The sequence below is a fragment of the Dendrobates tinctorius genome, unplaced genomic scaffold (genome assembly GCF_039654945.1).
Source record: "Dendrobates tinctorius isolate UK_male_01 unplaced genomic scaffold, ASM3965494v1 ptg000046l, whole genome shotgun sequence".
Classification (NCBI taxonomy): Eukaryota; Metazoa; Chordata; class Amphibia; order Anura; family Dendrobatidae; genus Dendrobates; species Dendrobates tinctorius.
The window spans coordinates 66,429,701-66,453,035 of NW_027361714.1; the positions used below are offsets into that span (position 1 = coordinate 66,429,701).

At 49.3% G+C, this 23,335-nt stretch overlaps 1 protein-coding gene and 1 long non-coding RNA gene across 2 annotated transcripts in view; one reads left to right on the forward strand and one right to left on the reverse strand.

Annotated features, from left to right (window-relative positions):
• Positions 1 to 1,435, reverse strand: part of NT5DC1 (5'-nucleotidase domain containing 1) — a 430,483-nt gene extending 429,048 nt beyond the window's left edge. The window contains exon 1 of the mRNA XM_073575978.1: positions 1,161 to 1,435. Within this exon, the coding sequence (XP_073432079.1) occupies positions 1,161 to 1,253 (93 nt within the window). The 5' untranslated portion in view covers positions 1,254 to 1,435. The remainder of the gene's footprint in view (positions 1 to 1,160) is intronic.
• On the forward strand, positions 931 to 22,715 carry LOC141089516 (uncharacterized). Its single transcript, XR_012232312.1, has 3 exons — positions 931 to 1,042; positions 22,279 to 22,420; positions 22,501 to 22,715. It is a non-coding gene; the product is annotated as an uncharacterized lncRNA (long non-coding RNA).
• The last annotated feature ends 620 nt before the right edge of the window (positions 22,716 to 23,335 follow it).

Sequence of the window (23,335 nt, forward strand, 5' to 3'; positions counted from 1 at the left end):
TCCGCTCCGGCGCCTCCCATCTTCATACGATGCCGTTCTCTTCTTCCCTTCCTATCGTGGCTCCGGCGCACTGCTCTGCCCTGTTGGGGGCAGAGCAGAGTCCTGCAACGTGCAGGCGTCACACAGGGCAGAGCAGTGCGCCGAAGACGGAGCCACTACAGGAAGGGAAGGGGACGGCATCGTGTGACGATCTGAGGCGCTGGACTGGACGGCAACACCCATCGGACCGCCCCCTCCTGTGAGTATAATCATGTTTTTCTTCTCTTTCCAGTTACATCCAGGGCTTACCTACAGCATTACAGAAGGCCATATAAGCCCCTGATGTCAATGCCGGCAGCTGATAGTCCAAAAAAAGGGTGACCGATTCCCTTTAATGAGAACATTCATATATTTACCGCATGTCCCCAATTTTCTCAATATTATGTCTGTGTTATTTTGCCTTGATTTTTTTAACATATAAATAAAATGGCCCCCTTTTATTATTTCTATCATTGGGGTGGTTCTAATAAGAGACTGGACAATACGCTCAGTACTGGACGTCGCCTGCGTGATACGCTCATTGTGGCCTGTGAAAAACGGTGGGTATCACTAATGTTTGGCGCCACTTTATTACGCGATGGTGGAAAGTGACCCTCTGCCGGGCCCAGACCATCATTACGCCAGCGTCCACAATACTGAGGATGTGGAGACCTGAGGGAATACAGACTCCTGCAAATTGTGTCACCCCAGCAATGAGGCACAACACTGGATGCCAATGTTACTGGCTCTCCGGGCACACAAGGGTCATGTGCACCTACAGCTGTATAGATACTGCTGTCCTAGGAGGACACAAGCAGCTGTGCAATGATGGCGCCATGCTGTGCTCTCACTGCAGGGTGATGTCCGGCACCATAATAGCCTGTGCAGGAAAAACAGAGCTCATGCTGACGTCACACTGCGCATGCTCCCAGGCACGGCCGTGCATTCATTCGGGCCTGTCTGCCCGGCAACTGCTGGTTAACCCTTCCGTCGCTGACTACGGGAAATTAACGGGTGCCAAGCGGTAATAACGGTGCTCGTGCTTGGCCTCACGCTACTCCGCGTACCGGACGGCGTCCTGACAGACCCGTAGGTCACACTCAGACCGCGCACTGCCGCCACCCCGCTCTTCCCTCACTCACCTTGCTGGATTCCTGCAGCCGATATCGGCATAGCGTGTGGTCCAGGTCGAAGCCCATGACATCGCAGTCGGCGAGTGAGAAGTGGTCGCTCATTGTTAGAGGCGGGGGAGGAGGGAGAGCGGTGCGGTCCGCTGCCCGGGGCTGAGCTGGCGTCTGCACACTTTCCCGCTCCTTCTCAGGGCGGCAGCACAGGACGTGCACACGGCCTACAGCTCCATTACTGGGGCGCCCTCCCAGCACTGGGGGAGCTGGGGACCATCACCACACGTCAGCACCTGGGGACGGTAATGGCGGCCTGAACTCTGCTGGAGTTACAGCTCACTGACGGCATAAAGGTCACCTGTTATGTCCCCAAATGCTATTAACGGCTGCTATGGGGTTAATAGTGTTCCAGAGCCCCCAGGTGCCACACCAACACCGAGCGCATGGCCACCACACCGACACCGAGCGCATGGCCACCACACCGACACCGAGCGCATGGCCACCACACCAACACCGAGCACATGGCTACCACACCGAGCGCATGGCTACCACACCGACACCGAGCGCATGGCTACCACACCGACACCGAGCGCATGGCTACCACACCGAGTGCATGGCTACCACACCAACACCGAGCACATGGCTACCACACAGAGCGCATGGCTACCACACCAACACCGAGCACATGGCTACCACACAGAGCGCATGGCTACCACACCAACACCGAGCGCATGGCTACCACACCGACACCAAGCGCATGGCTACCACACCGACACCGAGCGCATAGCCACCACACCGAGCACATGGCTACCACACCAACACCGAGCGCATGGCTACCACACCAATACCGAGCGCATGGCTATCACACCAACACCGAGCGCATGGCTATCACACCAACACCGAGCGCATGGCTATCACACCAACACCGAGCGCATGGCTACCACACCAACGCCGAGCGCATGGCTACCACACCAACACCGAGCACATGGCTACCACACCAAGTGCATGGCTACTACACCGACACAGAGCACATGGCTACCACACCAAGCGAAAGGCTACCACACCAACACCGAGCACATGGCTACCACACCAACGCCGAGCGCATGGCTACCACACCAACACCGATCACATGGCTACCACACCAACACCGAGCACATGGCTACCACACCAAGCATATGGCTACCACACCAACACCGAGCGCATGGCTACTACACCGACACAGAGCACATGGCTACCACACCAAGCGCATGGCTACCACGCCAACACAGCGCATGGCTATCACACCAACACCGAGCGCATGGCTACCACACCAACACCGAGCGCATGGCTACTACACCAACACAGAGCACATGGCTACCACACCAAGCGCATGGCTACCACGCCAACACTGAGCGCATGGCTATCACACCGACACCGAGCGCATGGCTACCACACCAACACCGAGCACATGGCTACCACACCGACACCGAGCGCATGGCTACCACACCAACACCGAGCGCATGGCTATCACACCAACACCGAGCGCATGGCTACCATACCAACGCCGAGCGCATGGCTACCACACCAACACCAAGCGCATGGCTACCACACCAACACCGAGCGCATGGCTACTACACCGACACAGAGCACATGGTTACCACACCAAGCGCATGGCTACCACGCCAACACTGAGCGCATGGCTACCACACCAACACCGAGCGCATGGCTACCACACCAACATCGAGCGCATGGCTACCACACCAACACCGAGCGCATGGCTATCACACCAACACCGAGCGCATGGCTACCACACCAACACCGAGCGCATGGCTACCACACCAACACCGAGCGCATGGCTATCACACCAACACCGAGCGCATGGCTACCACACCAAGCGCATGGCTACCACACCAACGCCGAGCGCATGGCTACCACACCAACACCGATCGCATGGCTACCACACCAACACCGAGCACATGGCTACCACACCAAGCGCATGGCTACTACACCGACACAGAGCACATGGCTACCACACCAAGCGAAAGGCTACCACACCAACACCGAGCACATGGCTACCACACCAACGCCGAGCGCATGGCTACCACACCAACACCGAGCACATGGCTACCACACCAAGTGCATGGCTACCACACCAACACCGAGCGCATGGCTACCACACCAAGCGCATGGCTACCACGCCAACACTGAGCGCATGGCTATCACACCAACACCGAGCGCATGGCTACCACACCAACACTGAGCGCATGGCTACCACACCAACACCGATCGCTTGGCTAGCACACCAACACCGAGCACATGGCTACCACACCAAGCGCATGGCTACCACGCCAACACCGAGCGCATGGCTACTACACCGACACTGAGCACATGGCTACCACACCAAGCGCATGGCTACCACACCAGCACTGAGCGCATGGCTATCACACCAACACCGAGCGCATGGCTACCATACCAACGCCGAGCGCATGGCTACCACACCAACACCAAGCGCATGGCTACCACACCAACACCGAGCGCATGGCTACTACACCGACACAGAGCACATGGTTACCACACCAAGCGCATGGCTACCACGCCAACACTGAGCGCATGGCTACCACACCAACACCGAGCGCATGGCTACCACACCAACACCGAGCACATGGCTATCCACACCAACATCGAGCGCATGGCTACCACACCAACACCGAGCGCATGGCTATCACACCAACACCGAGCGCATGGCTACCACACCAACACCGAGCGCATGGCTACCACACCAACACCGAGCGCATGGCTATCACACCAACACCGAGCGCATGGCTACCACACCAAGCGCATGGCTACCACACCAACGCCGAGCGCATGGCTACCACACCAACACCGATCGCATGGCTACCACACCAACACAGCACATGGCTACCACACCAAGCGCATGGCTACTACACCGACACAGAGCACATGGCTACCACACCAAGCGAAAGGCTACCACACCAACACCGAGCACATGGCTACCACACCAATGCCGAGCGCATGGCTACCACACCAACACCGATCGCATGGCTACCACACCAACACCGAGCACATGGCTACCACACCAAGTGCATGGCTACCACACCAACACCGAGCGCATGGCTACTACACCGACACAGCACATGTCTACCACACCAAGCGCATGGCTACCACGCCAACACTGAGCGCATGGCTATCACACCAACACCGAGCGCATGGCTACCACACCAACACTGAGCGCATGGCTACCACACCAACACCGATCGCATGGCTACCACACCAACACCGAGCACATGGCTACCACACCAAGCGCATGGCTACCACACCAACACCGAGCGCATGGCTACTACACCGACACTGAGCACATGGCTACCACACCAAGCGCATGGCTACCACGCCAACACCGAGCGCATGGCTACCACACCAACACCGAGCGCATGGCTACCACACCAATCGCATGGCTACCACACCGACACCGAGCACATGGCTACCACACCAACACCGAGCGCATGGCTACCACACCAAGAGCATGGCTACCACACCAACACCGAGCGCATGGCTACCACACCGAGTGCATGGCTACCACACCAACACCGAGCACATGGCTACCACCGAGAGCATGGCTACCTCACCAACACCGAGTGCATGGCTACCACACCAACACCGAGCGCATGGCTACCACACCGACACCGAGCGCATGGCTACCACACCGACACCGAGCGCTTGGCTACCACACCAACACAGAGCGCATGGCTATCACACCAACACCGAGCGCATGGCTACCACACCAACACCGAGCACATGGCTACCACACCGACCCCGAGCGCATGGCTACCACACCAACACCGAGCGCATGGCTACTACACCGACACAGAGCACATGGTTACCACACCAAGCGCATGGCTACCACGCCAACACAGCGCATGGCTATCACACCAACACCGAGCGCATGGCTACCACACCAACACCGAGCACATGGCTATCCACACCAACATCGAGCGCATGGCTACCACACCAACACCGAGCGCATGGCTATCACACCAACACCGAGCGCATGGCTACCACACCAACACCGAGCACATGGCTACCACACCGATCGCATGACTACCACACCAACACCGAGCGCATGGCTACCACACCAACACCGAGCGCATGGCTACCACACCAAGCGCATGGCTACCACACCAACACCGAGCACATGGCTACCACACCAACGCCGAGCGCATGGCTACCACACCAACACCGAGCACATGGCTACCACACCAAGCGCATGGCTACTACACCGACACAGAGCACATGGCTACCACACCAAGCGAAAGGCTACCACACCAACACCGAGCACATGGCTACCACACCAACGCCGAGCGCATGGCTACCACACCAACACCGATCGCATGGCTATCACACCAACACCGAGCACATGGCTACCACACCAAGCGCATGGCTACCACACCAACACCGAGCGCATGGCTACTACACCGACACAGAGCACATGGCTACCACACCAAGCGCATGGCTACCACGCCAACACTGAGCGCATGGCTATCACACCAACACCGAGCGCATGGCTACCAAACCAACACCGAGCGCATGGCTACTACACCGACACAGAGCACATGGCTACCACACCAAGCGCATGGCTATCACACCGACACCGAGCGCATGGCTACCACACCAACACCGAGCACATGGCTACCACACCGACACCGAGCGCATGGCTACCACACCAACACCGAGCGCATGGCTACCACACCAACACCGAGCGCATGGCTACCACACCAACACCGATCGCATGGCTACCACACCAACACCGAGCACATGGCTACCACACCAAGCGCATGGCTACCACACCAACACCGAGCGCATGGCTACTACACCGACACTGAGCACATGGCTACCACACCAAGCGCATGGCTACCACGCCAACACCGAGCGCATGGCTACCACACCAACACCGAGCGCATGGCTACCACACCAATCGCATGGCTACCACACCGACACCGAGCACATGGCTACCACACCAACACCGAGCGCATGGCTACCACACCGAGAGCATGGCTACCACACCAACACCGAGCGCATGGCTACCACACCGAGTGCATGGCTACCACACCAACACCGAGCACATGGCTACCACACCAACACCGAGTGCATGGCTACCACACCAACACCGAGCGCATGGCTACCACACCGACACCGAGCGCATGGCTACCACACCGACACCGAGCGCATGGCTACCACACCAACACAGAGCGCATGGCTATCACACCAACACCGAGCGCATGGCTACCACACCAACACCGAGCACATGGCTACCACACCGACGCCGAGCGCATGGCTACCACACCAACACCGAGCGCATGGCTACTACACCGACACAGAGCACATGGTTACCACACCAAGCGCATGGCTACCACGCCAACACTGAGCGCATGGCTATCACACCAACACCGAGTGCATGGCTACCACACCAACACCGAGCACATGGCTATCCACACCAACATCGAGCGCATGGCTACCACACCAACACCGAGCGCATGGCTATCACACCAACAACGAGCGCATGGCTACCACACCAACACAGAGCACATGGCTACCACACCGATCGCATGACTACCACACCAACACCGAGCGCATGGCTACCACACCAACACGGAGCGCATGGCTACCACACCAAGCGCATGGCTACCACACCAACACCGAGCACATGGCTACCACACCAACGCCGAGCGCATGGCTACCACACCAACACCGAGCACATGGCTACCACACCAAGCGCATGGCTACTACACCGACACAGAGCACATGGCTACCACACCAAGCGAAAGGCTACCACACCAACACCGAGCACATGGCTACCACACCAACGCCGAGCGCATGGCTACCACACCAACACCGATCGCATGGCTATCACACCAACACCGAGCACATGGCTACCACACCAAGCGCATGGCTACCACACCAACACCGAGCGCATGGCTACTACACCGACACAGAGCACATGGCTACCACACCAAGCGCATGGCTACCACGCCAACACAGCGCATGGCTATCACACCAACACCGAGCGCATAGCTACCAAACCAACACCGAGCGCATGGCTACTACACCGACACAGAGCACATGGCTACCACACCAAGCGCATGGCTACCACGCCAACACTGAGCGCATGGCTATCACACCGACACCGAGCGCATGGCTACCACACCAACACCGAGCACATGGCTACCACACCGACACCGAGCGCATGGCTACCACACCAACACCGAGCGCATGGCTATCACACAACACTGAGCGCATGGCTACCACACCAACACCGATCGCATGGCTACCACACCAACACCGAGCACATGGCTACCACACCAAGCGCATGTTTACCACACCAACACCGAGCGCATGGCTACTACACCGACACTGAGCACATGGCTACCACACCAAGCGCATGGCTACCACGCCAACACCGAGCGCATGGCTACCACACCAACACCGAGCGCATGACTACCACACCAATCGCATGGCTACCACACCGACACCGAGCACATGGCTACCACACCAACACCGAGCGCATGGCTACCACACCGAGAGCATGGCTACCACACCAACACCGAGCGCATGGCTACCACACCGAGTGCATGGCTACCACACCAACACCGAGCACATGGCTACCACCGAGAGCATGGCTACCACACCAATACCGAGTGCATGGCTACCACACCAACACCGAGCGCATGGCTACCACACCGACACCGAGCGCATGGCTACCACACTGACACCGAGCGCATGGCTACCACACCAACACAGAGCGCATGGCTATCACACCAACACCGAGCGCATGGCTACCACACCAACACCGAGCACATGGCTACCACACCGACGCCAAGGGCATGGCTACCACACCAACACCGAGCGCATGGCTACTACACCGACACAGAGCACATGGTTACCACACCAAGCGCATGGCTACCACGCCAACACTGAGCGCATGGCTATCACACCAACACCGAGCGCATGGCTACCACACCAACACCGAGCACATGGCTATCCACACCAACATCGAGCGCATGGCTACCACACCAACACCGAGCGCATGGCTATCACACCAACACCGAGCGCATGGCTACCACACCAACACCGAGCACATGGCTACCACACCGATCGCATGACTACCACACCAACACTGAGCGCATGGCTACCACACCAACACCGAGCGCATGGCTACCACACCAACACCGAGCGCATGGCTACCACACCAACACCGAGCGCATGGCTACCACACCAAGCGCATGGCTACCACACCAACACCGAGCACATGGCTACCACACCAACGCCGAGCGAGCGCATGGCTACCACACCAACATCGAGCACATGGCTACCACACCAAGCGCATGGCTACTACACCGACACAGAGCACATGGCTACCACACCAAGCGAAAGGCTACCACACCAACACCGAGCACATGGCTACCACACCAACGCCGAGCGCATGGCTACCACACCAACACCGATCGCATGGCTACCACACCAACACCGAGCACATGGCTACCACACCAAGCGCATGGCTACCACACCAACACCGAGCGCATGGCTGCTACACCGACACAGAGCACATGGCTACCACACCAAGCGCATGGCTACCACGCCAACACTGAGCGCATGGCTATCACACCAACACCGAGCGCATGGCTACCAAACCAACACCGAGCGCATGGCTACTACACCGACACAGAGCACATGGCTACCACACCAAGCGCATGGCTACCACGCCAACACTGAGCGCATGGCTATCACACCGACACCGAGCGCATGGCTACCACACCAACACCAAGCACATGGCTACCACACCGACACCGAGCGCATGGCTACCACACCAACACCGAGCACATGGCTATCACACCAACACCGAGCGCATGGCTACCACACCAACACCGAGCACATGGCTACCATACCAACGCCGAGCGCATGGCTACCACACCAACACCAAGCGCATGGCTACCACACCAACACCGAGCGCACGGCTACTACACCGACACAGAGCACATGGTTACCACACCAAGCGCATGGCTACCACGCCAACACCGAGCGCATGGCTACCACACCAACACCGAGCGCATGGCTACCACACCAACACCGAGCACATGGCTATCCACACCAACATCGAGCGCATGGCTACCACACCAACACCGAGCGCATGGCTATCACACCAACACCGAGCGCATGGCTACCACACCAACACCGAGCACATGGCTACCACACCGATCGCATGGCTACCACACCAACACCGAGCGCATGGCTACCACACCAACACCGAGCGCATGGCTACCACACCAACACCGAGCGCATGGCTATCACACCAACACCGAGCACATGGCTACCACACCAAGCGCATGGCTACCACACCAACGCCGAGCGCATGGCTACCACACCAACACCGATCGCATGGCTACCACACCAACACCGAGCACATGGCTACCACACCAAGCGCATGGCTACTACACCGACACAGAGCACATGGCTACCACACCAAGTGAAAGGCTACCACACCAACACCGAGCACATGGCTACCACACCAACGCCGAGCGCATGGCTACCACACCAACACCGATCGCATGGCTACCACACCAACACCGAGCACATGGCTACCACACCAAGCGCATGGCTACCACACCAACACCGAGCGCATGGCTACTACACCGACACAGCACATGGCTACCACACCAAGCGCATGGCTACCACGCCAACACTGAGCGCATGGCTATCACACCAACACCGAGCGCTTGGCTACCACACCAACACTGAGCGCATGGCTACCACACCAACACCGATCGCATGGCTACCACACCAACACCGAGCACATGGCTACCACACCAAGCACATGGCTACCACACCAACACCGAGAGCATGGCTACTACACCGACACTGAGCACATGGCTACCACACCAAGCGCATGGCTAACACGCCAACACCGAGCGCATGGCTACCACACCAACACCGAGCGCATGGCTACCACACCAATCGCATGGCTACCACACCAACACCGAGCACATGGCTACCACACCAACACCGAGCGCATGGCTACCACACCAACACCGAGCACATGGCTACCACACCAACACCGAGCACATGGCTACCACACCAACACCGAGTGCATGGCTACCACACCAACACCGAGCACATGGCTACGACACTGATTGCATGGCTACCACACCAACACCGAGCGCATGGCTACCACACCAACACCGAGCACATGGCTACCACACCAATCGCATGGCTACCACACCAACACCGAGTGCATGGCTGCCACACCGAGAGGAAACGAACATTCCTCCAGGGAGCTGCCAGCTTTTATAAAGACACGGCTGCAGTCAGCGCTCCGCACACCGTGAGCGGCAGCTATAACTACGCCCTGGCAATATGACTGACAACTGTCTGTGCAATGTCTGCTGTCACTCAATGTCCAGGACGAGGTTACAGCTGCTGTGTACGGAGAGGTGACTGAAAATTGGAAGAATAATGTTCATGGCCTCCCTGGTAGAGCAGCATTGGCGATTAACCCTGACTGCTGCTCTGTTGGTGCAGTGGTAGTTGGTGCACGCTGCCGCCCCTTTAAGGCTATAAAAGTCAGGAACCACTGAGAGGTTCCTGTAACGTGGCAGTGGGCTTCATACAGGCTGATCAGAATGTTATACAAGGGCCTCATGTTCAGTTATATATTTTTGCCTAGCAGCGATAGATCAATGTCTTATTTTTGGAGGTGCTGTCCATTCTCTTTCAGTATATCGCATGCTCTGTCCTTTTTTATGGGTGTGAACTCCATTTGGCACAGGTGATTTTAATTAGCAGGAGACTGTAAGGGTAGTCCAGCCTATTTTTGCTCTCATTTGAGAGCTTGGGGAAGATGCGTTTCATGGCTCCTTTCACTTGGTGTTGGTGCTATGTGGCGGCCATTGTTGCTGTGCTTTTGGGCGGTGCAGTCTGGTGTCATGGGGACTCCATTTTGCAACATGAATGCTGTGAAGCACCAGGGCTGCCCATCCTTTTAGTTTAATTAACCCCTTAGCACCGATCGTCGGCATTTAACCCCTCTGATGCCGCTGTGAGTACTGACAGCGGCATAGAGAAGAATCGCGCAGGGAGGGTGCTCCCTGCGCTCTCCCACCGGAACAACACAATGCGATCACGTTGTTCCTGTGGTCTCCATGGAGACCCCTGGCTCCAAGATGGCCATGGGGTCCTTCCAGCTCCTTCACTGCCTATCAGATTACTGATCTGACACTGTGCTATGCAAGCGTCAGATCAGCGATCTGACTTTATATAGTAATGTCCCATCTTGGAACAATGTAATAAAGTTAAAAAAAAAATTATAATGTGTAAAAATATTTTTAAAAATCCTCAAGAAAATAAAAAAATAAATATTTTACCAATAAATACATTTATTTATGTAAATAAAAAAACAATAAAAACACATACAGTGGGGCAAAAAAGTATTTAGTCAGTCAGCAATAGTGCAAGTTCCACCACTTAAAAAGATGAGAGGTGTCTGTAATTTACATCATAGGTAGACCTCAACTATGGGAGACAAACTGAGAAAAAAAAATCCAGAAAATCACATTGTCTGGTTTTTTTTCATTTTATTTGCATATTATGGTGGAAAATAAGTATTTGGTCAGAAACAAGCAATCAAGATTTCTGGCTCTCACAGACCTGTAACTTCTTCTTTAAGAGTCTCCTCTTTCCTCCACTCATTACCTGTAGTAATGGCACCTGTTTAAACTTGTTATCAGTATAAAAAGACACCTGTGCACACCCTCAAACAGTCTGACTCCAAACTCCACTATGGTGAAGACCAAAGAGCTGTCAAAGGACACCAGAAACAAAATTGTAGCCCTGCACCAGGCTGGGAAGACTGAATCTGCAATAGCCAACCAGCTTGGAGTGAAGAAATCAACTGTGGGAGCAATAATTAGAAAATGGAAGACATACAAGACCACTGATAATCTCCCTCGATCTGGTGCTCCACGCAAAATCCCACCCCGTGGGGTCAGAATGATCACAAGAACGGTGAGCAAAAATCCCAGAACCACGCGGGGGGGACCTAGTGAATGAACTGCAGAGAGCTGGGACCAATGTAACAAGGCCTACCATAAGTAACACACTACGCCACCATGGACTCAGATCCTGCAGTGCCAGACGTGTCCCACTGCTTAAGCCTGTACATGTCCGGGCCCGTCTGAAGTTTGCTAGAGAGCATTTGGATGATCCAGAGGAGTTTTGGGAGAATGTCCTATGGTCTGATGAAACCAAACTGGAACTGTTTGGTAGAAACACAACTTGTCGTGTTTGGAGGAAAAAGAATACTGAGTTGCATCCATCAAACACCATACCTACTGTAAAGCATGGTGGTGGAAACATCATGCTTTGGGGCTGTTTCTCTGCAAAGGGGCCAGGACGACTGATCCGGGTACATGAAAGAATGAATGGGGCCATGTATCGTGAGATTTTGAGTGCAAACCTCCTTCCATCAGCAAGGGCATTGAAGATGAAACGTGGCTGGGTCTTTCAACATGACAATGATCCAAAGCACACCGCCAGGGCAACGAAGGAGTGGCTTCGTAAGAAGCATTTCAAGGTCCTGGAGTGGCCTAGCCAGTCTCCAGATCTCAACGCTATAGAAAACCTTTGGAGGGAGTTGAAAGTCCGTGTTGCCAAGCGAAAAGCCAAAAACATCACTGCTCTAGAGGAGATCTGCATGGAGGAATGGGCCAACATACCAACAACAGTGTGTGGCAACCTTGTGAAGACTTACAGAAAACGTTTGACCTCTGTCATTGCCAACAAAGGATATATCACAAAGTATTGAGATGAAATTTTGTTTCTGACCAAATACTTATTTTCCACCATAATATGCAAATAAAATGAAAAAAAAACAGACAATGTGATTTTCTGGATTTTTTTTTCTCAGTTTGTCTCCCATAGTTGAGGTCTACCTATGATGTAAATTACAGACGCCTCTCATCTTTTTAAGTGGTGGAACTTGCACTATTGCTGACTGACTAAATACTTTTTTGCCCCACTGTATTTGGTATTGCCGGGTTCGTAATGACCCGACCTTTTAAAACTCTCCCACTAGTTAACCCCTTTAGTGAACACCGTTAAAAAAATGAGAACACAAGGCAAAAAAACAATGCTTTAATTGTCATACCGCCGAACAAAAAGTGGAATAACGCGATCAAAAAGATGGATATAAATAAACGTGGTACCACTGAAAATGTCATCTTATCCCACAAAAAACAAGCCGCCATCGGGTTGATCTTTTACAGAAATGAAAATAAAACTGATGACATACAACGTCAGAAGCCTTAATAGTCCTAGAAAACGGTTTTCAATTTGTAATGAGATAAATCGAGCTCACTCTGACGTTGTGTGCCTTCAAGAAACAAAATTTAAAAATAATTCACATCCTATCTTTTCAGATAAAAATTTTCCAAATATCTTTGAGTCATCTGGTCCTAGGAAAAAAGCTGAGGTGATCATGACGATAAGAAATTCTCTCATTTGAACTTCTAGATGAGGTCAAGGATGAAAGGGGTAACTTCCACATTTTGATTTGTAACCTAAATAATCTCTCTCACACAATAGTAAACGTGTCCCCAATAAAGGCCAAATCAAATTTTTAAATAAGCTTATCAAAAAAATAAACTCAATCAAAAGAGGTACCTTGCTGTTCTCCGGTCCCAGACAGCAAATTACGGGGGGTGTCAGGTCATACTTACCCCGTCCTGGCGCTGTCTCTTCAGCCCTCAGCTTCTCCACGATCTCCCTTCCTTCCTTCAGCGGTCACATGGTACCGCTCATTAAACTAATGAATATGTGCATATTCATGAGTTTTAATGAGCGGTACCAGGTGACCGCTGAAGGCAGGAAGGGAGATCGCGGCGAAGCTGGAGGGTGAAGAGACAGCGCCAGGATGGGTAAGTATAGCGATACTCACCTGTCCTGCATCCATGGCTGCTTGCTGCTGTCTGGCACATCATCTGTCAGTGACATTCAGACAGCAGAGGGCGCGTTGACGTGGTTAGTGCGCGCCGTGCCCCCTGCAGTCTAAACGTCACAGACAGATGACGTGCCAGACAGCAGCAAGCAGCCATGGACGCAGGACAGGTGAATATCTCAGGTGCCAGCAGTGACACCGGCACCTGGCCCCCAGCGACGGAGAGGTGAGAATGTCATTTTTTTATTTTTAAATGCAGCAGCACACGGGGCCATAATCTATGGCGCATCTTATGGGGGCCGCATATAGGGGCATAATCTATGGAGCATCTTATGGGGGCAGCATATGGGGGAATAATCTATGGAGCATCTTATGGGGGCAGCATATAGGGGCATAATCTATGGAGCATCTTATGGGGGCAGCATATGGGGGAATAATCTATGGAGCATCTTATGGGGGCAGCATATAGGGGCATAATCTATGGAGCATCTTATGGGGGCAGCATATGGGGGCATAATCTATGGAGCATCTTATGGGGGCATAATCTATGGAGCATCTTATGGAGGCAGCATATGGGGGAATAATCTATGGAGCATCTTATGGGGGCAGCATATGGGGGAATAATCTATGGAGCATCTTATTGGGGCAGAATATGGGGGCATAATCTATGGAGCATCATATGGGGGCATAATCTATGGAGCATCTTATGGGGGTAGCATATGGGGGCATAATCTATGGAGCATTTTATGGGGGCATAATCTATGGAACATCTTATGGGGCCATAACCTTTATGGAGCAGCATATGGGGCATATTCTATGGAGCATCTTATGGGGCCATTAACCTTTGTGCAGCATTATATGGGATGTATTTTGTATGGAGCATCTTATGGGGCTATCATGAACTGTATGGAACATTATGTGGGGCTCCTGATTCAATATGGATATTCAAAAACATTTAACCTACTGATGTCTCAATTAATTTTACTTTTATTGGTATCTATTTTTATTTTTTAAATTCACCAGTAGCTGCTGCATTTTCCACCCTAGGCTTATACTCGAGTCAATAAGTTTTCCCAGTTTTTTGTGGCAAAATTACGGGGGGTCGGCTTATACTCGAGTATATACGGTAATGCACAAATCTTAATTGACCCTCAAAATTTATGACCGACAGGATTAAAAAAACTCTGACTAAGAAATAGGATTGATAAAATTGTTTCCTCAAAAGGCGATTCTCTAAGTCATCCACAGGACATTGTTAATTCGTTTGCGAAATATCAATATTTATATAATATTAATCAGGACAATCCCCAAGAACGATCAAACAAATTTGATATAGGCTCCTTTTTATCATTAATGAAACTCCCTAAATTAAGTGAGGAAGATTTGGGATTTCTTTCCTCTCCTTTTACCAATGAGGAAATAATAGACACTATCACCTAAAATCCTTTAAGTCTCCAGGCACAGATGGCTTTAATAATGATTATTGTAAAGCTTTTGGAAATCTATTAGCCCCACATTTAGCAAAAATATTCAATGTTACTTAAAAAAATAGCCGTTTCCCTGAGGAGATGTTGGAAGCAACCATTCTCCTTATCCCGAAGCCTAACACAGACCCAACCAAAATGAACAACTATAGACCAATATCCTTGATCAATACTGATTTGAAAATCTATGTCAAAATCTTAGCTAATAGATTAAACCAGTTTCTTCCCAAGTTAATAATAAAGACCAAATCGGATTTATTAAAAAGTCAGTTGGTGGAACAAGGAGACTTATTAACCTCATAAAATTGATAAACTCAAAGAAAACTAAAGCCAAAATAGTGTTTCTAGATGCTGAAAAGGCGTTCGACCGTCTTAATTGGAGTGGCCCTACATAAATTCGGTATTCACTCTCAATTCATGTCTAGTATCATGGCCTTATATTCAAACCCCAGAGCGAAAGTTTATGCTAATAATTATCTTTCTCTCCCTTTTAAGCTATCGAATGGAACAAGACATGGATGCCCATTGTCACCTTTATTATTTGTTTTGGCCATAGAGGCTTTAGCTCAGCTAATTAGGGAAGACTCGGATATCTGTGGTATAGCAGCAGGGTCTAGAGAGTTTAAGATTGGACTTTTCGCTGACTATATAATCTTGTCTATTTCTAATCCACGTGATTCTATGATAAAACTCCAAAATCTAAGTTTTCTCAAAGGTCTCATATTTTAGGGTCAACCAAATAAAATCAAAGATTTTCCCTTTCAACCTTAACAATTCTCAGATAGAAGAGATCAAAAATATCTCTCCCTGGAGTTGGTCGGATAATAACATAACTTACCTCAGTCTGAAATTTAATGGGAATATTAATTCTTTGATTCCAATTAATTTAGATTCCCTGTTTAAAGCCACTTCCAATGACCTAACTATATACGGAGATAGAGAGTTGTCCTGGTGGGGGAGAATTATGACTTTTAAGGCTAAGGCTGTGTTCATACACAGCGTTTTTTTAGCGGTTTTTACCGCGGTTTTCACTATAAAACCACTAAAAATAAGGTGCACAGTCATTTCTATGCATTTTGCACTTTTTGTGCACATTGATGCGTTTTTTACCGCTAAAAAAACGCATCGCGGTAAAAACCGCAGCATGCACATTAATTTTGCGTTTTTTTCCGCGGTTTAGGCTTCTCCCATGCTTTTAGAAACCGCTGCAGTAAAAAACACATCAAAAACACATCAAAACCACGCAAAAAACGCACAAAAACCGCCGCGGAAAAATAGGTGCGGTTTCTGGGAAGGGATTCAGGTTTTTGTGCAGAAATTTTCTGCAACGTGTGCACTTTAAGTCCTTTATCTTGCCAAAGATATTATACTTATTTCGTTCACTTCCAATAACAATTTCCACCTCACTTTTAACTAGTTTGCAAACACGGATAAATTTCTTCATTTGCTAAAAAAAAGCTAGGATAGCAACAAATATTTTATTTAATAACAAATTGTTTGGAGGTGCTGGATTACCAAATATCTCGGCATACTACCATGCTAATTTGATAAAGCAAAGTCTCTTCTGGTGGCCACACTCGGAATCTCCAGCTTGGTATGATCTAGAGCTTTTCTTTAATAACAATAAACCTCCCAACTGCCTTATTCTAGATTTAGTTCTGCTCAAAAAAGATGTCTCCCATACCCACCCCATCTTTCAAACCATCCTGGAAGCATGGAAAAAATTATCAAGGCCAAAAAAGGGCATAATAGATTTGACTCATTAAAAAATCTCTCACTCCCTCTCTTATGTTCAATTTACACTCATAACAGACCCTCTATGGGCAGAATTAAGGGTAACCAAACTCAAAGATTTGTGTGGAGACTTGCTTTGCCATCCGTATAGTTTTAGTAAAAAACAGTTTAACATTTCGTCCTCATCATTTTGTCATTATTTTATTTTAAAGGACTAAATTAATAATTTTCTACATAAAAATCTTAGAATTTCAGAACCAGCAATTAACCTTATTAACAATATTGACCATAACATATTCTGGATCATTGCATATATATATATATATATATATATATATATATATATATATATTAGCTGAAGAGCCCGGCGCTGCCCGGGCATAGTAACTAACTGTGGTTAGTTATAGCAAGTTATAATTATCCTCCATCACATAGTCCCGTGCCCATATACCCATCATACATATCCATGATCCCATAGTCCCGTGCCCATATACCCATCATACATATCCACGATCCCATAGGCCCATGCCCATATACCCATCATACATATCCTCCATCCCATAGTCCCATGCCCATATACCCATCACACATCCTCCATCCCATAGTCCCATGCCCATATACCCATCATACATATTCGCCATCCCATAGTCGAGTGCCCATATACCCATCACACATCCTTCATCTCATAGTCCAATGCCCATATACCCATCATACATATCCTCCATCCCATAGTCCCATGCCCATATACCCATCATACATATCCGCCACCCCATAGTCCCGTGCCCATATACCCGTCGTACATATCCTCCATCCCATAGTCCAGTGCCCATATACCCATCACACATCCTCCATCCCATAGTCCCGTGCCCATATACCCGTCATACATATCCTCCATCCCATAGTCCAGTGCCCATATACCCATCACACATCCTCCATCCCATAGTCAACCATTATGACATCATAATGAGCAGCGGGGCTTGCAACCTATGATGACATCAGCGTCGCCATGGCAACCATTATGACATCATAATGAGGGGCGGGGCTTGACACACACACACACCTTTTCCCCATTACGTAGATAGGGGCAAAAATGTTTGGTGAATTGGAATGCCCACCGGATCACATGGCTATGACCTCATCACAGGTCCTACAAGCACACTCACATAGTCTTTACTATAGACGTTTTTAACCACACCCCTGGGTGGATTTGTAGGTAGCTGGTCCTGCCCGTCTCACCAGCTACCTGGAAAGCGCTCCCTGACACAGTGTAGCAAAAGCTCAGCAGTACCTCTGCTGATCAACACACATATTCAAGATTCCATCCCAAGGCCACCTACCTTGGGATACATAACGATCATTCAGCATCCTGCCTCTCCTGGGACACCCACACAGCGCCCCCTAGCGGACATAGTGGTCACTACACCACACAATATATATATATAGTTAAATAAAAGCTCTTAACTAGTTAAAACTCACAATATGTTAAAATGGGAGGCCGAACTCCACCTAAGTCTTAATCCTGTTTGGGAACAAGCTTGTTCAATTTCTTATTCTTCTACAATTTCGTTGTCTCTACAAGAATCATAAATTGCTCACGAGGTGGTACTATACCCCAGCCAAACTGTCCAAAATTAACTCTGAGCATGCCTCAGTCTGTTGTTGGAACTACGGGCAGTACGGCAATTTGCTGCATATTTTCTGGCACTGCCCTCATATTAAGCCTCTATGGAGGGAAATTTCTAACCTCATCAATTCTATTCTGTCGAAAAAAAATTCTCTTTCACCCCAATTGGCTTTTGTCATTAGACACAAACCATATTGACCCATCTATGAAGCCCATCATAATACATATACTTTTAATACAAAATGCCATAGCTTTTCATTGGAAAAGGTCTGATCTCCCATTAATTCAGGATATTATTGATAAGGTCGGCCTTCATAAGGCATTTGAGCACAAACTAGCTCTGGTAAATAATACATATAGGTTCATGAGGAAATGGACCAGATGGCTGGAGAATTTCCCTTGAGATACTATTGGAATGTTCTGTTCATATTAGAATATCTTTATTCTGGTTATAATTGTTCAAATGTTTATTTGATTTCCTTTGGTCCTCCCTTTCCCCTTCCCTTTCCTCTTCCCCTCCCCCCCCACCATTCTTGTTATTACAAAATTCATTAAAAGTTTGGAAAAGATCAGCGATCTGACTTTATATATATTATGGTAATGTCCCATCCTGGGACAATGTTATAACAATAAAAAAAATTAAAATGTGTAAAAAAAATCCCCAAGTAAATAATAGAAAAAATTATATAAATATTTTACCAATAAATACATTTATTTATGTAAATAAAAACAAGTAGACATATTTGGTATCGCCGTATCCGTAACGACCCAACCTTTTAAAACTGTCCCACTAGTTAACCCCTTTAGTGAACACCATTAAAAAAAGCACAAGGCAAAAAAAAATGATTTATCGTCATACCGTCAAACAAGTGGAATAACACGCGATCAAAATGACGGATATAAATAAACCTGGTACCACTAAAAACGTCATCTTATCCCGCAAAAAACAAACAGCCATATCGCTCCATCACCAAAAAAAAGCTATTGTTCTCAGAATAAAGCAATGTAAAAATAATATTTTTTTTCTATAAAATCGTTTTTATTGTATAAAAGTGCCAAAACATAAAAAAATTATATAAATGAGGTATTGCTGTCATCATACCGACCTGAAGAATAAAGCTGCTTTATCAATTTTACGACACGTGGAACGGTATAAACGACGGCTGTTCTAAACCATCGCCGTCAATTCAATGAACGGGGCTGTAAACCTACCCTGTTCATTGTATAACGAGTTCATCTGAATGCAGCTCGCGCTGCTCGGGTGAACTCGTACTTTACTCACTGCGGCTGCGCGGACTCCCCGGCTGACCTGAGGTGAACTCAGGAGCATGGGAAAAATTTCCCACGCTAATCAGTTCATATCCGGTCAGCCGGGGAGGCTGCGCAGAGATGATTTAACTCATTAGAGCGGGGCTGGTCCCATTAGTACTGGTCCCCGTTGTAAATGAGTTAACCCTTTGATGGATTTACAGCGTGGGACCTGACTACTGCGGAGAGGTATGTATATTGTTGTTTTTTTTTGTTTTTTTTTCAGATCCATGGCTTTTTTTGGGATTAGCAGAACAGTAAAATGTGGTCAAAAACTTGGTGTGATTTTTTTCATTAAAAGATTTTTTAAGTAATATGTGTGGTTTTTTAACCCTTTACTATTCTAGGGTTAATAATGGATAGGTGTCTTATTGACGTCTCTTCATTATTAACCCGGCTTAATGTCACCTTTCAATAGCAAGGTGACATTAACCCCTTATTACCCCATATCCCACCGCTACACGGGAGTGGGAAGAGAGGGGCTAAGTGCTAGAATATGCTCATCTTATAGATGCGCCTTTTCCGGGGTGGCTGGGGGCAGATCTTTTTAGCCAGGGGGGCAAAAACAATGGTCCCTCTCTAGGCTATTAATATCTGCCCTCCCTCACTGGCTTTCCCTGTTAGAATCTGCTCAGTTTGTGACCATCTGCCCTTTTCTTGTAGTGTTCTGGCTGCTGGTCTTTTTCCCCTGTTGCTGGGTTTGCCTTTGATCAAGTGATTGTATCACCCTTTATTAGCCTGCACCTGTCTCCCATTCCTTGCTGGACAACAGTGTTAATCTTGAAGTCTGGCTTGAAGCCTTGCCTTGCTTTCTGTGTGTTTAATTATGCAGTTCTGGGACCCCTGGTTCTGCAAGCCTTAGATTCTGTTTTAAGTTTGTTTCTGCAGCCTTATTTGTGTTTTCTGTTAGGAGGTGTCCCGTTTTTGTACCCAGTCCTTATATCTTTCAGGGACCCCCTTCCCCCTATCTATTGGTCTTTGCTTGAGATTAGATTAGCCTAGGATCTTCGGTGGGTCTATTCACTAGGAATGAGTTGCCCACTCCATTGTAGGACATCAGCCTAGTCGCAGTGCAGGGTCAGTTTTCCCCCTCCTACCCTAGTCCTGTGCTGCAGAACCGTAACATTCCCTCTCTGGCGGAGAAAATTGTGCGGGAGCCCACGCAAAGTTTTTCCGCAATTATAGCCTTAAATTTAACCCCTAGACTTCCACATTTTTCCGAACAAAAGCTATTGAATTTATTAAACCCTGACATAAAAAATATTTTCTATATGACATGGTTTACTGTATGTAAACCATGTGTCATATCATGTCAGGTTCTGTAATGATTTTTGCGCTAGGGTTAGGGTTGGGGCTAGGGTTAGGGGTATGTTATGGTTAGGGTTGGGATTAGGGTTAGGGGTGTTAGTGGTTAGATTTGGAGTTAGAATTGGGGGGTTTTCAGTGTTCAGGCACATCAGAGGCTCTGCGAATGCGACCTGCCATCTGATCTCAATTCCAGCCAATTCTGCATTGAAAAAGTCAAACGGTGTTCCTTCCCTTCCAAGCTCTGCCATGTGACCAAACCTTGGTTTACTTCCACATATGGGGTATCCGCGTACTCAGGACAATTGCTCAACATTTTTTGGGGTCCAGTTTCTCCTGTTACCCATGGGAAATGCCAAAATTGGGGAAAAAATATAATTTCACAACGGCCAAAAAAATTGTTGCTTTATGCCTCGTTATGCGTTATGTGTTGCTTATGTGTTTATCAGTTTCTCTGGTATGTGTCAAAAATATCATCACGATTCGTACCGTAGATTCTGTTGAAAGAGCCGTGAAGGGTGGGGTTGTGTGTGTATGTGCACATGTGTACATGGATTCATATCTACATCGGTTTGGCGTGTGTGTTTCAGTGTGGATATATATGTATATATGTGTGCAAATGTATATATAGATATAATATTTTGATTTTTGAATCCACTTTTTTTGAATAAATTTATTGACTTGTAATTTTAAACATTGTAGATCGAGAAACATCGGGAGGTGTGGGACCGTGGCAGTGAAGAATATAAGGGCTCTTATACCAAACGCGATGCCTGGCTGGCCATTATGACAGAACTTTATCCCTAGTGGCCTCAGCTACCTAAAGCGGGACAAAAACAGATTTGTAAGTATTTATTTGAATTTGTGTACTTTTTGGAAATATAGATTTTAAAAATCCTGAATTTTGTTATTGTATCATTTCAGTGGAGGATGTAAAGAAGAGGTTGCAATCTGTGACAAGCAGGCTTATAAAGTCCTTAAGGACAAAAAGCGGGAGCTCGCCATCCAGGAGGAGGGTGCCGTACACAGACCAGCTGCAGTTCATTTTGACAAGCAGGAATTTGCGGAGGCAAATTATATTTAATTTTTCTCTCTAATTTTTCAAATAGTCTTTTTTTAACATGGCTGTTTTATTCCTTCTACAGAACTGAAGGCAATATAAGGGCCCAAACTCCACTGGCTCATCAAAGCAACAGCCCGGAGCACGGTCTTGGAGAGGACAGCGAGGACTTTCCGTTGTGCTCCTCACCAGATCCTCCAGGGGCCAGGCCTTTATCCGCTGTGTCATCCGCTATGTCTGAAGCTGGTGCGGCATCCTTCCTGTGCGGATGGCAGTTCGTCCTCTGCAGTGTAAGTGGCGTCGGTGTCTACTGATGCTGCTCCTGCCTCTGGCGCTGCGTCAAGCTCTGCTGGTGACATGTCAAGGCCCACTGGGATGGGGCTGTTTCTGCCTGTCCCGTGACATTGAGAAGGGCAGAACCCAAGAAGGAGAAAAAGATTGAGACTTAGGGCCCCATCACACAGCGGGACCGCTGATTTTCTGACGCATCAGCGATCTCTCCAACGAAATCGCTGATCGTGCACCATCGTCCTGGGCCATTTTTTGATCACTGGTCTCCTGCTGGCCAGCACGCATAGCTGCATGTGGCAGCGAGAGACCAGCGATCAGCGACGCTGGACGCTGGTTTTCAATGTAACCGGATCAAAACCAAACAAGCAAGTTATCAGGCACAAGGAACACGTACACACGAGGTCAACT